This window comes from Mycotypha africana (assembly GCF_025528875.1).
Source record: "Mycotypha africana strain NRRL 2978 chromosome Unknown BDF20scaffold_6, whole genome shotgun sequence".
Taxonomy (NCBI): Eukaryota; Fungi; Mucoromycota; class Mucoromycetes; order Mucorales; family Mycotyphaceae; genus Mycotypha; species Mycotypha africana.
In genome coordinates this window covers 720,926-734,217 of record NW_026515730.1, presented here as the reverse complement: position 1 = coordinate 734,217, position 13,292 = coordinate 720,926, and the positions used below count along the sequence as shown (strand labels likewise).

The following is a 13,292-nucleotide window of genomic DNA, read 5'->3' as shown; positions in this document are numbered from 1 at the left end:
GTTTGTATATGGATAGAATGCATTACTATTCACGTAAGGACCCTGATCAGTTACATTTACAATATGAAAATAAAACAATAAACTGTAAAGAGGCCATAGCTACTTTTACTTTGTAAGTATATATCATACATTGAAATAAGGCCAACAACAGAAGATACGTTTTCAGTACAAATTCTATATCAACACTTAAAGTGCCGGATGGTTCCGATGTTATTACACAGATGTTTTCAACAATCATCGTCATAAACTCAAGTAATCGGTAATCGAAAAGAGAATACAGGATGTCTAGGTATTTATACATATTTGTTTCTACCAGCTCAAAGACGTGATGTAGACCATTAGTTACAATACTATGCATAACATATACGGCGATCCTGCAGTTGTAGCATTCTGGCATTGATAAGCCTGCTGTCCTGTGAAGTTTTTTTATCAGGTCTTTTTACGATCAGCTGACTGAAAGAGAAGAATTCAATTTCATTGTTTTCAATCTAGTACATTGTGAAAAGCTAGAACACAGACATTTTGTCCCGCAAACTAGTTCCACTGTTTACCAAAAATCCCTTTTTATTTTTACAACTATTTCCCAAATTGAGAAATGAGCACTTTACATACATCTCTTGTTAAAAATCATCTAAAGTCGATCTATGTAACGATTTAAGTGCAAAAAGTGCGTTTATCTATCCGATAGAGTCATCGAAATGACCATGTCCGTATTTTCCATGGGTTCTTCGTTATACCATTGAATACAACGGCCACTCATAATTGATGTTATGTGTTGATTACACATCACCTCTCATTACTCAACAACGCAGCAAAGGTGAGAGGAAGGTTCTCTTTCTTTTTTTTTTTTTGCTTCGGATATACAACGTTTTGGCCCACCGAGAGGCTTAAGTGAGGTTACTTTCTTTGGTAAAGACAGAGACTCTAAGCAACTTTTTCTGGTTGTACAAAGGCACATCTGCACGGTACTTGATAACACAATCTGATGAGTCCTGTATCACACTTCTGCAAAAAAAGGTTACACTCAGAAAGTATATTACTCTACTGAAAAGAAGCTTTTATTCTTCATTTTTTTAACTCCCCAAAAATCATTGTAACTCGCTTGCTTTTGCTTATATTCTAAGTACAGTAAGGCGGAAAACGACTTTTCGCTATATAATGAATCACAAATTATGTAAAAAAAAAAAATCATGGGGCTGACAAAAGTTACCTACTCTTTACCAAATTCTACTATCAAGTGCAATGGTAATGGTCGAGAACAAGCCTTCTCTTGATTTTCTTTTTTATAGGGAACATAGTACATGTAAAACTTCGAATTTTGTTTATTTCGCCCAAAGACGCTTTCCATTTATTGAAAGCTAGAGTAGGCCTTTTATGCCTAGAACTGCTTTCTTCAGTACATACTAAAGCTCTTTCTCTCACAATTCGAATACTATGGACCGTATTTCTTGCTTTTATTCCAATGACGGCATTTTGAGTTACAAAGAAATGATGTATGATGAGAAAGAGATGATCATGTTGCTTCTCTTGCTTAATATGTGGTTTCGGAACACCCACGAATGGCTTGACCGACTTACTAAATTGGAATGTAACGTGAGGCTTCTAGTATATCTAGCATTCAAAAAAACCGGACTAATGCTATAAAAAGCATATAAGAATGCCTTCATAAAATAGGGGAACAAAAACAGTTTCTTCTCTTTCGTCTTTCCTTTGTTTCTTCTTTCTCTTGTTTGTCTTTATTTTCACTATAATTTCTCTGCTTATTTTCAACGCTTATGTCTCAACCCAATTTCTTTAGCCAGCCGACTCCTAATTTGCAGTTTAATGCGAACGGCGGATTTGGCACAAATGAAATACCTTTGCAATTTGCTGCTTCAGTACCCCCTCGTCCTTCTTCTCAACGATCTCAACCTCAACAGCAGCTTCCTTTGAGCTTTCAGAATGGACAAGATCTTCTTATGCAACAACAATGTAAATTATCGCCTTTGACTCTTCTTTCCGCCCCCTTTCGTCGTTTTTTTTTTTTTTCTTTGTTCAGCCTTACACAAACTAATTATTTTTAATTTTTTTATTCTAATAGTCTTACGTGGGTTTTCGAATAGCCCCTATGATAGAGCTACTACTGGTAACTCTACTACAGCTTTTGGGGGTTCGGCCTCTACAACAACCAATTCCAGTAGTTCAGCCAAGATTTTGTCCAAAGCTGAACGTAGAGCTGAACATAATGCTATTGAACGTGCTCGTCGAGAAAGTCTAAATGTCAAATTCCAACAATTGGCTTTCACTTTGCCCAATCTACAAAACGATACTCGTCCTTCCAAAAGTACCATCATTGACCGCACTCTTGACTTTGTAAAAAACGCTCTTTTAAAAGAAGAACGTTATCAACGTCGTATCAGTGAACTTGAGAAATTCAACAGTTACTTGTTATCCGAGGCTGACAAGCGTTTGCAAAAGAAAAAGGCTAGAAAGAACAATAACAGCAAGAAGACTGTTCCCGAAGCATGTTCCGACGAAACGATGGCCGGTACCGCCTCTCCAGAAATGGTGCCTGAAATGGTTTCTTCTGCTGTTTCGTCACCAGTCATGGAAGATAAAAGTCATCAACATCTTCAAGGAAACACTATCGAAGAAGAAATGGAGTCTGACTATGAAGATGGAGACGAAGACGACGAATTCCTTGATGAAGAAAACGGGCAACATCATCTACAGCAGTCCATCAAACCGTCAGCTACTACATCTTCTAGCTTCTTTGTTAAGCAATCAGCCATTCAAAATAACTTTTCTCTCACAGATAACAACCAACAACAATTCACTTTCAACCAAAAGTTCTCTTCCCCTCCTCTCAGTATCAACGATAAATCAGGCAATCAGTTTCCTGTGCTACCATCATCGGTACCAGGCTTCCCGAACTACATAAATACTTCCAACAGCACCAATAATACTGCTTCAACCACTGCATCTACAACTGCTACCAGTAACTGGACCACTCCCGCTATGGTTACATCAGAACCTAGCACTACTATTATGAAGTCTGATATGCCATTCTTCAATTTACAACAGCACCCTTCATCCATGATGATGCCAAAATTTCAAACCGCTCTTCATCAACCAACCGTTTTACCTGGATCATTCAGCATGATGAGTGCTCCTTCCTCTGACAGTACGACAAGTTCGGCAACAACAACCACAACCATGTTTAACCCAAGCACTACCACAACCTTCCCTATGATGCATAACGACACATTCTTAAATACACACATGCTGAATGCTACAACTACTGCTTCTGATCAGTTTATGCACAGGCAATAGCAACTTTGCGATTTTTTGATACCCTTACGTTCCGCCTCTTTTTATTAAACCACCAAAAACATACACATTTGTCTAATCACACACAGAGTAGAATTTTTATGCCTTTCTCAATCACTTACACACGCACAAAAAATCGGCCAAAAAAACCTAAACATACCTTTCGTTCTCTTCGTTCTTTTAGTCTCACATCAGCAACAACTCACATACACACACACATAAATATGCTTTTTCAAAAAATTTTTAATGTATATAGTTTCTTTTCTACATACACTTTTTAAGTATTTCTCGATCACTTTCTCTTCTCTTTCGTTCAATGCTTTTAACCAATTACTACTACTACTATGACTACGCGTACGTTTCTCTTTTTTTTTATCTGCATTTCAACTTGCTTCCTCTACTTTTTTTCTCTTAAAATAAAGAAATAAATTACCAATTGTAACACAACATCTCTGTCTATGTTGCTCTTCCAGAAGCCTTTTCTCTCTTCCCCTGAATTTATTCAAGTGGCATATCGTATCGTACGATGTTGCGTATTGTTTTCTAAGAAGAAAGCACTGACATTGTAAATCCGTGCCATCGTTTGACCGTACCCTGAAGCAAATTGTCTTCAATGGTATTCATGCTATTTATTGCTTTCATATAACGGTTATTCAGTCAACGCTAGGAAGAGCGTCTCTCCCTTCATTTGATTGATGTGTATCCAAAGTAAAACAGAATCGAAAATTCTTACCCCCATTACTTCCAAAAACGTACTCATTGTCAAAAGTTACAAAAAAGACTTCAATATTGACATTGTACGACAAATAACGAAACTTTCTTTTCAATTATGGTTTTTTTTTTCCAGATTTTCATTTTTCCTCCTAGTGCGGTTTCCCGCTATAGTATGCTCTAAATCAACTCACTCTAATGTCGCTCGAGTGATTAAAATAGATCACATGAACCTGGAGTTGGTATTCAACAAATTCACTTTGAGCTTCAGGCAATCATAGTTGTAGGTAGCGTCATTCCTGAAAGATTCAGGGTTGTGTGATACCCACTCAGTTCAAGCCGAATCGAAGGGGGGAAAACGGAAAGGCTTAGTGTTATACCTATGAGACACCTCCTTCAAACAGTAACCTACCATATTGATGCTAAGTCAGCTGATCTTACATTGCTACTGGCTCCGACTTGCAAAGGTTTTTAAACTGCCTGATCGTCACCGTCACCTTACGAGAGCTGCTGAATTGGGTACAGATATTCATTGAAAGGACAAAGTACTTTGTATATATCAGTCTTGCGCCCTTTTTTTTTCGTAACAATATTTCCAAAATTGCCTCAATTATATGAATTGTAGTTAAAAGAAACGTTGATATATGAGCAGTTTTGAGGCAGAAGAATAGTCGGATGATAAAAGAGGTCAAAGTCATATAGGAAGCAAGGTCATAAGTGGGTGATATGTCCATATCTTTGACACTATCAACTGTGCTATTTAGTTTGGTAAACTTACCGTCTATCGAAAAGAAGCAAGGAAGAAAGAAATCGTTATGAATATAAAGTTGCTCTTTCCTTTCCTTTTACCTTTAACTCTGAAATTTACACTGAATAAGAAATAGCGTCAATCAATCACATTTGAACAGTAGTTCACTACGTCGTATTTGTCGATCGCATTTGTTTAGCTTCATAGTCCAAGTTTTTTTTTCTCTTTCTTATAAACAAGTGTTTTAAGAAAACCACATACAGGTTACCCTCGGGGTGAAGCAAACCACATCATAAAGAAATTCTTTGCTGCCGCATAAATGTTCGGGCCTTTTCTTTCTCCATTATCATTTTCGTTTGTCGCGTTGTGATACTGTCTGTTATAGATCTCGTCATGTCGCACACTTCAAAGAAACGACAAGCAGAAGCAGATCCGCAGCGTAAAAGAAGAAAGGTGAAGTCAAAAGACAAGCAGATCTAATTTCACCGAAGAGTAATCTTTTGATCCATCGATGATCTAATTCTCTCCTACTAAACTTTAGCTTGATGCAACCAACAATTGTTCAGACGTCGTAGACGAAAATGAACCCGCAAATGCTCTTGTTCCTTATGCTTCCAGCCCTTTGAATGAGATATTCTATCAAATTACTAAGGACGTATTTCCTGAAATAGCAGGAACTGCTTTTGAATTCAAGCAAGACGAAGAAGGGGATGAATTCTACGAAGCTTTGCAAGCTTTAGCTGTGCTAAACGACAGAAACCGCACCGAATATTTTTCCAATACAGCAGCTCCTACAGCGACCACTCTCACTCATCAATCTCAGCAAGATTATGGGCTATCAGCTACAACTTTTGATCCTACTGCTACCACTTCGAGCGATCCAGAATTTTCATCACAGCATACTGCTGACGAGAATGATATCTCTATTGTAACAACGGTAGTTGAGGTTTCTGATGCTCAGGGAGAATTTTCAGAGGAGAATAACGACATAATTACAATGGCAGAAACTATAGAAGAGGCAGAGGAAGAAGGAGAAAAAGTATTCAATAAGGAGACTCTGGACGATAATGACCATGTGTTTGAAAATTATGACGTTAAGCATGACAGGAGTAACGATGATGAAGAGCACGGTGAGGAAAATAATGATGCACAACCTGAAGATAATGCGTGCAAGGGTAGAAAAGATGGGAAAATGGACGATGAGCTTGATAGTGAGAGTGATAAACAGCCAAGCGTTGACAACGATAATATGCTTCTTGCCGATTCTAATATGGAAAGCGACGAATTTGATGAGGACGAAACAGCTCAAGTTAGTGATGACGAACTTGTGGATGAGTTAACTGACGAAAGCTCGGGTAAATCTCCTGTTTGTTATTCTCAACGTGTTCCTGCTGCAGCCATTTCGACGCAGACAATCTCTTCGGTAGAACCGGACGGTTGCAATACCATAGAGCAGCAACAGGCCCAGTCGCCTTCGTTAGACATCTCCAGTATGTCCACAATAGATCTTACGCAAGCTGATGATCCGACAAATCATATACATTACCCAAATGGAGACACCTCACCTCAGAGAACGTCTTCAACTGAGCTACCAGATATTTATGACGATGAAGGCCAGCAGATCCTTTCATCTTTCGAAGATATTGCTAGTATCTCTCCACCGACACTTACTCAAACGGATGAAATGCCAAGTCCTCAACATTCCTCTCAGGAAGAGCCTCAAAGTAGAGTAATAGGCACTTTCGACAGTAGTTTATCACCAGTTCTAGGCGATCCAAATAGAAATGACGCTGCTGGCTTTAATTCAGATGATGATATTTTCATGGATGCCGAGGATGATAACAAAGTTGACATGGATAACGAGGCTGATGACAAAGAAATGGAAGATGTGATTATTTCCATCACCCAAAGTCAACAACTTGTCGAACCTTGGGAAGGAGCTAGAACAATGATATTAAGCGGAAAAAAATCACTTCCCTTAAAAGCTTTAAACGACCAATTCTATGAAGTAGGGCAAACAGAAAAGGTGTGGTGGTTTCATGCTTACGAAGTCCATAAACAGAGCTTTATTCTTTTATTTGGGAAGGTAAGCTGTTTCATCTTGATACGAATACAAACGAGAAATAAAAAAGAAAGACTTAAGAAACATTCTTATTCTTTCAATCCACAATCCAACAAAAACGAAAACCAAGATTTTGAATCGCAATGGTGCAGCTGTCACCTGTACGGTCGCTATCCCAAATATTGATAGGATTATGTACATTGAGCCAAGGCCTTTCGAGCTCGATTGTAAGTCTTGTATTTCTTTGTATTTCTTGAACCTCTACGTTAAAAGTTTCAAGCCTACTTATATGCATTTCCTTTAGCACAAAGTGATGATATTTTCAAAAAAGTTTCTATAAATGACGTTAAAAAAGAAATCGCCAGAACACTAGCTGAATTTGGCATCAAAAAGTATAGGATGGATACAGTCAGAAGAAAGAATTTATCTCCTGAGGCCAAAAAAAAGGATTATGTCAGATTGAGATATAGTTATAAAGGTATATAATAAGGAAGTTTTGCAAGGGCAAAGGGCAGTGACAAAGGTTTTCTGATTTCTTCCTTTATTGTACCCACTCACTAACTTGATTGTTAGATATTGCATTACCTTATGGACTCTATGGAAAGACATTCAGCAAAATTTATGGAATAGATACAGGTCCCTTTGAGAACTTTGTCATTGATAGAAAAATCATGGGACCCTGTTGGTTAGAGCTTAAGAATGTTTCTAGAGTATCAGAGCCTGTAGGTCAGCTTGCAATGATTGCAACGAGACTATTCACTAATAATCTCGCCATTTCTATATAGTTTACGAATTCTCAAGTCAATCTACTTTTATCTCAACCTGAGGATTGTTCAATGATTATAGCAGAAGAGAACGGCAACCCACCTTTAACAATCATGTCTATCAGTTTGAAAACATTTGTTAACAATAATACCAAAAGAGCTCAAATTATCGCTGCTAGTTTATTGATTTGCAAAGATGGTAAGCTTGACTTCGATTAAACGGTATTAGCAGGCTTCTAATCAACATTTTGTTGTTCTATGCAGTTGATGTTGACGATGGTGAATCCATTGAGTCGTCCGAATGCTCACTCATAACAGCCGTTAGCTCACCCGATGGAAGAGCACCACCTGATGATCTTGCTATCCATATACAAGGGGAGAAAGAGCAAACAAATCATATAATTCTTAATGAAAACAATGAAAAAGATTTAATTTCGACCTTTATATGTAAGATCTGCATTTTTGTACACGACCGCTTCTCAAAACGCTCTCATCTTTTAGTTAACCGAACCTCTTTTGCCATTTCTCAGCCTACATGGACCGGGTTGACCCTGATATTATCGTTGGTCATAATGTCACTACCATGTTTGACATTCTGCTTTCAAGAATGAAGGCGTTCAATATGCAAATAGATCACAAATTAGGAAGACTTCGTCGAAAGAATCACATAACTACATTTTTTGAAAATGATAGCATTTATGAAAAGCTGAACGGGCGCGTACTATGTGATACATACGAAGGCGCCAAAGAATACATCAAAAGCAAGTCGTACAATTTGACAGAGTTAGCATTGACACAACTTCATCTACAACGCCCAAAACTATTGAATCAATCATTTCCCGAATACTACAATGACGCAAAAAACATTATGAATGTAGTTAATGATACATCGTTTGAAGCCTATGCCACTTGTAGGCTTGCAATAAAATTCCAGCTCCTCTCGATTACCAAGCAATTAACTAATATTTCGGGAAACCTCTGGTCAGACTCGCTGAAAGGTGGACGTGCTCAACGTATTGAATACTTACTTTTGCATAAATTCCATGATGAAGGGTTCATCTGCCCTGATAAGCCTTCGAAGAAAAACGCTGAGCAAGATCTTGTAAATTTTGACTATACTGGAGTTATTGACACTAATCGTATTATGAAGACAGCAAGTACTTTTAGCGGTGGCCTCGTTCTTGAACCTGAGATTGGTTATTACGATAAATATGTTCTATTGCTAGATTTCAACAGTTTATACCCCTCTATTATCCAAGAATACAACGTCTGCTTCACTACGATGCCGTTGAATGATAAGTCCGATATACCTGATACCCCCGAAGTTACCACAACACGTGGCATTTTGCCAGACCTTCTTAAACAACTTGTACAAGAACGGAAAATTGTAAAAAACAAAATGAAAGATAACCAAGTTTCTCGGTCCACTTATGCTCAATATGATTCCCGTCAGACAGCTCTTAAGCTTACAGCGAACAGTATTTATGGTTGCTTAGGTTCTCGGTTCTCCAGATTTCAAGCGAGGCATTTGGCTAAGTTTATTACCAGTAAAGGAAGGGAGATTCTTCAAAGCACCGTTAATCTAGCTCGTGAACGTCACTTTCATGTCATTTATGGTGATACGGATTCGGTGATGCTCTATACGAATAGAAAAAGTATGGTAAAAGCAAAAGAAATTGCTCATCGCTTTATTACGGAAGTCAATAAGCATTACTCGCTTCTAGAATTGGATATTGATGCGTTTTTCAGACGTACTTTACTGTTGAGAAAAAAGAAATATGCAGCCTTGATGGTGCAAACTAGATATGACGGAACATTAGTGGAAACGCTTGAAGTGAAAGGTTTGGATATGGTGAGGAGAGACTGGTGTGAACGATCAAAAAAGGTGTCAAGGTAATGAAAAAGGAACTGGTCATGAACAGACTTTTCAGTAAAGTAATTGATTTATATTCGATGAAAAGGGATGTTCTAGAGTTGATTTTTGCAAACTCAATGGATAATGATACACTTATTCAAAGTATTCGTAAATACTTGATCCGAGTGACCAAGCAAATCAAAGAGTATGATTTCAGTCAGTTTATAATACGAAAGGTAAATTAATAATTGCAAGCGCCATTCTTCGTTGCAAGTGTTTAACATTCTATGAACAGCATCTGAGCCGGAATCCTGAAAACTATTCTGATCCGAAACGCAACCCTCACGCTGTTGTTGCTTCGCATATGAGAAAGTTAGGATTTACAATTAAAGCAGGAGATGAAATACCTTACGTTATGTGTAAATCAGGGTCGAACTCTTTGGGATTTCCCGAACCAAGAGCACCCAAGGATGTTTCTGACGGGAAGTATGAACTCGGTAAGTATTAATTACATATGACAAATTCATTTTGCAAATTATCGTTCCAAAACAATCTTGTAAACTCTTGAGTTGTCTTCAGATTATAGATGGTACATTGTCAGGCAAATCTTGCCACCTGTTCGACGATTATTACTTCCTATCAATAAAATTTCACTTAACGAATTACTGAAATGGCTCGGTAAAGTAAACGAATTTCCGTAGTTAACACCTTCGAAGGGCCACTTACTCAACCCTTCCAAATCTATTTTGCACTTATAGATATCGATCTCGATAATTTACTAACCGACGAAGTAGAAGAAAGCGTAGTATCCGAGAAAGAACAAGACAAAGAGGAAACAGTGTATGAGGTTATACAAACGCCCATCATTGAATGTAAAAACTGCCATCTGACGCAAAAGATTATTCGTCTCAGTTGTAAAAAGTGCGAGGCGAAGCTTGATACAAATGAAATTGAGGCAAAAGTAATAACCTTGATTCATGAAAGTATAAGAAGGTATTATAGAAGCCCATTGAAATGCAATCATATAATGTGTGGGAGTGAGACAAACAGCAAGATCTATCACGAAGGCGATCGTTGCTTTCAACCACTATGCTCGGGAAGGCTGAATTATGTCGTAAAGTAGACAAAAAAGAGTTGTTTACGCTATACTTTGACTTACGTTCGTCCTCCTCCTCCTCCTCCCCTATCTATAGTATTCAGCAGGAACATTGTATGAACAATTGAGTCATCTTCTTAAATTATTTAAAGTAGATACTGATAGAACACAGTATACTGATACTGAACAAAGTAAGTAGAACTCTGCAGCCTTTCAAGTTTATTTGAGTCTAGTCGTATGTACTCACTCGTGCTTATTATATGTTCAGATTGTGTGCATCGAATACAGACATTCATAAAAAAACTGAAAGAGTTATCCCAGTTCACATATGTACGCTTGGACACATTACTTGAAGATATGGCCCTTTAAATAGTGATCCATTAATAAAACCTTATGCCACTGCTTTAAGCGGTTGCTGCTATTTCTACGTTCATAGGCAGCTTATGCAAATTCATAAACACTTGTCGGGCATTTTACTAATAAAGGAAATTCCTCTGGACCGCATATGTACAACAATATCTACTGCCGCTTTATTGCAAATTCTAAATTATTGTGCTACGAGCTTCATATTTAACGTGGACTCGGCCTTCTGTACATCCATTTTTCTTTTACTTATTCTCTGCCACTTTACAAAAGGTGCATATTAAAGATGACTGTCGAAACTGATAGCTTTCCTGTTGGCTATTTTTATATCATTTCAAAAATGAATGGTATGGCTATGGATATCGATAAGAATGATGGTGTCAAGGTAAACTAGAAAGATTACGTGTAATATATGAAAGACTTGAAAAGAAACGTATTTTTCGACACTTAGTATCTATCTATAATATTATTAGGCTGGAACTCGTATTGTTACTGCACTCAAAGAAGAAAGGAAGCCTGAAAGAGATAGCCAATTGTGGATCCACCAAAATGGTAAACGCGTCGATTTCTTTATCCTTTACTTCGTAGTCTTGCTTTTTTCATGCTGACCAAAGAACTATTTTCATCCTTTTTTTATGAAAGGTTTTCTGACTAATAAGTTTAGCGGCCTTGTTCTCGATGTCGGTAAATCCAAAAAGTTTATAGGTAATGAAATAGCAACTTCCTTTCTGTGATTTCATGCAAGTCAATTTTAATCAGGACCTTTGTCAATCAATCATTGTACATAGACATCTTTACTGGTCATGACCATTTATATGTTGATGTCATGAAACATGAGGAGAATGTAAGCTTTCATGCATGTTACTTCTTCTAGAAATCTTAAATAATCGGATAACAAGCCGAAAGTGTAACACTAAAGTTTGACGTTATGAACCTTTTTGTCCGTAATTATAGGCAGATGATCAACGTTTTGGATATTCTAGTGAGCACGGCCACATTTATACTCTGTCAGAAACAGACCAAGTTGTTGACATACGTAAAAAAGAAATGGAAGCTGGTGCTACCATTATGATTTATAAAAAGGCAGAGACACCTGAAAAAGGTATCAATCAACTCTGGGATTTACAATTAGCTGATCCTCCACGCGTTTTAGATTCTTCCGACGATGAAGAAGATGATTGCAAGCGTGCTCGCTTAACAGCTTGGTTTGGCAACTGGTTTGGCTGGGGCCATAATGAAAAGAACGAGGTGTTACAAGAGAAAGAACTACAAAAGGCTCACAAGAAAGTTTATGAGAAGAAGAAATCGCATTTGAGGTTCGCAACAATATTATTACATTTTCTGTGAGAACCTGATTTTCTAATTTTGATCTGTGTGTTTCACAGCTACGAAATTATTGCTGGTGCCGTTGCTGTACAAGCTGTGAAAATGTATATGGAAAAGCAAGAAGAAAACGGCGAAGAAGTTCGCTTCAAAGGAGCCAAGGAAGCAATTGCTGCTTACGCTGCCAAGGAAATGGTAAAAATGTTCACTGAACGCGGAACTGATGATGATGATGACGACGAAGATGAGGAACAAAAGGAAAAGAAACAATCTTTACTTCAAAAAATGGCTCAGTCTGCTGCTCTTAACTATTTCGAAACTAAGTACAAGAATTAAAAAAAGCGCTAGCTGTTAGTTCATTACAAAGCACGTCCTGTTCATCAATATACGAAGATTGTAATAAATAAAAGAAATATACTTAAAAATGAAGCATTTCTCAATTTTTCTATACTATGGGCTTCATTTCTATGTTAAAGCATTGCGGACTCCAGTTGCTTGATTTAACTATCCTCTAAAAAGACAGATTACATTTCTTACCGAATTGAAGAATACCTATCTAAGAAGATTTTATCAGCTACACTTTAGTAAAGTTTTTCTGTGGGGAGAAAACACCAATTGGTAAAACTTGTCCCAGTATGCACACAGCGCAATCATTCTTCCTATAAGTTTATAAAGTACGTTTGAGAAACTCAGTGAATGTAAAATAAAACTTGACATTTACAAAAGTGGATTCAGCAGTAAAAACGATAATACGCGTCCTCAACGTAAGCTGATACAATCCGACAATACATAAATGGTGCTTATTTATGCGCTATGGATATGCGAAATCTCTCTGGGAGTAAATGCATTTTCACTTGCTGTCCTCACTCATTTGTCATCGTAAACAGCTTCAGTTATTGGCAACTTAAGATAGAGAGTCTGTTGAATCATCTTACGCGAAATTTGCTCCACAATTAAAAATGCAATACCTCAAGTGGCAATAAATATCCCATTTTGCCTTTTATATCACCTGCGGATATATTTTTCTATACTTGCATTCGAACTTACCTCCCCAGGGTTTG

At 37.5% G+C, this 13,292-nt stretch overlaps 4 protein-coding genes across 4 annotated transcripts; all 4 read left to right on the top strand.

The window, feature by feature from the left end:
• The first annotated feature begins 1,663 nt into the window (after positions 1-1,663).
• BDF20DRAFT_873843 (uncharacterized protein) lies at positions 1,664-3,758 on the top strand. Its single transcript, XM_053081233.1, has 2 exons — positions 1,664-1,971; positions 2,081-3,758. The coding sequence occupies exons 1-2, from the start codon at positions 1,776-1,778 to the stop codon at positions 3,310-3,312; spliced, it is 1,428 nt and encodes a 475-aa protein (XP_052935546.1). The 5' UTR covers positions 1,664-1,775; the 3' UTR covers positions 3,313-3,758.
• A 3,653-nt stretch (positions 3,759-7,411) lies between these two features.
• Positions 7,412-9,491, top strand: BDF20DRAFT_821837 (DNA polymerase family B-domain-containing protein; the record flags this gene model as incomplete). Its single annotated transcript, XM_053077644.1, has 4 exons — positions 7,412-7,552; positions 7,616-7,793; positions 7,859-8,041; positions 8,125-9,491. Coding segments are annotated over 4 exons (1,869 nt in total), but the record flags the coding sequence as incomplete, so codon positions are not given.
• Positions 9,492-9,950: 459 nt separating this feature from the next.
• BDF20DRAFT_555430 (DNA polymerase alpha zinc finger-domain-containing protein) lies at positions 9,951-11,056 on the top strand. Its single transcript, XM_053075738.1, has 6 exons — positions 9,951-10,127; positions 10,208-10,296; positions 10,362-10,563; positions 10,643-10,736; positions 10,814-10,875; positions 10,982-11,056. Exons 2-6 carry the CDS (start codon positions 10,292-10,294, stop codon positions 11,000-11,002), a joined length of 384 nt encoding a protein of 127 aa, XP_052935544.1. The 5' UTR covers positions 9,951-10,127; positions 10,208-10,291; the 3' UTR covers positions 11,003-11,056.
• Positions 11,057-11,170: 114 nt separating this feature from the next.
• Positions 11,171-12,661, top strand: BDF20DRAFT_873838 (uncharacterized protein). The gene is made up of 6 exons (XM_053081232.1): positions 11,171-11,293; positions 11,382-11,460; positions 11,551-11,613; positions 11,697-11,752; positions 11,863-12,224; positions 12,294-12,661. The coding sequence occupies exons 1-6, from the start codon at positions 11,195-11,197 to the stop codon at positions 12,565-12,567; spliced, it is 933 nt and encodes a 310-aa protein (XP_052935543.1). The 5' UTR covers positions 11,171-11,194; the 3' UTR covers positions 12,568-12,661.
• Positions 12,662-13,292: the final 631 nt, after the last annotated feature.

Coding starts and splice junctions, on each gene's coding strand:
- BDF20DRAFT_873843 (XM_053081233.1), top strand. CDS start 1,776: ATGTCTCAACCCAATTTCTTTAGCCAGCCGACTCCTAATTTGCAGTTT. Junction 1,972..2,080: donor TCTTCTTATGCAACAACAAT/GTAAATTATCGC, acceptor TTATTCTAATAG/TCTTACGTGGGTTTTCGAAT.
- BDF20DRAFT_555430 (XM_053075738.1), top strand. Junction 10,564..10,642: donor CGGGAAGGCTGAATTATGTC/GTAAAGTAGACA, acceptor CCCTATCTATAG/TATTCAGCAGGAACATTGTA. Junction 10,737..10,813: donor GTATACTGATACTGAACAAA/GTAAGTAGAACT, acceptor TTATATGTTCAG/ATTGTGTGCATCGAATACAG.
- BDF20DRAFT_873838 (XM_053081232.1), top strand. CDS start 11,195: ATGACTGTCGAAACTGATAGCTTTCCTGTTGGCTATTTTTATATCATT. Junction 11,294..11,381: donor ATAAGAATGATGGTGTCAAG/GTAAACTAGAAA, acceptor TAATATTATTAG/GCTGGAACTCGTATTGTTAC. Junction 11,753..11,862: donor TCATGAAACATGAGGAGAAT/GTAAGCTTTCAT, acceptor CCGTAATTATAG/GCAGATGATCAACGTTTTGG.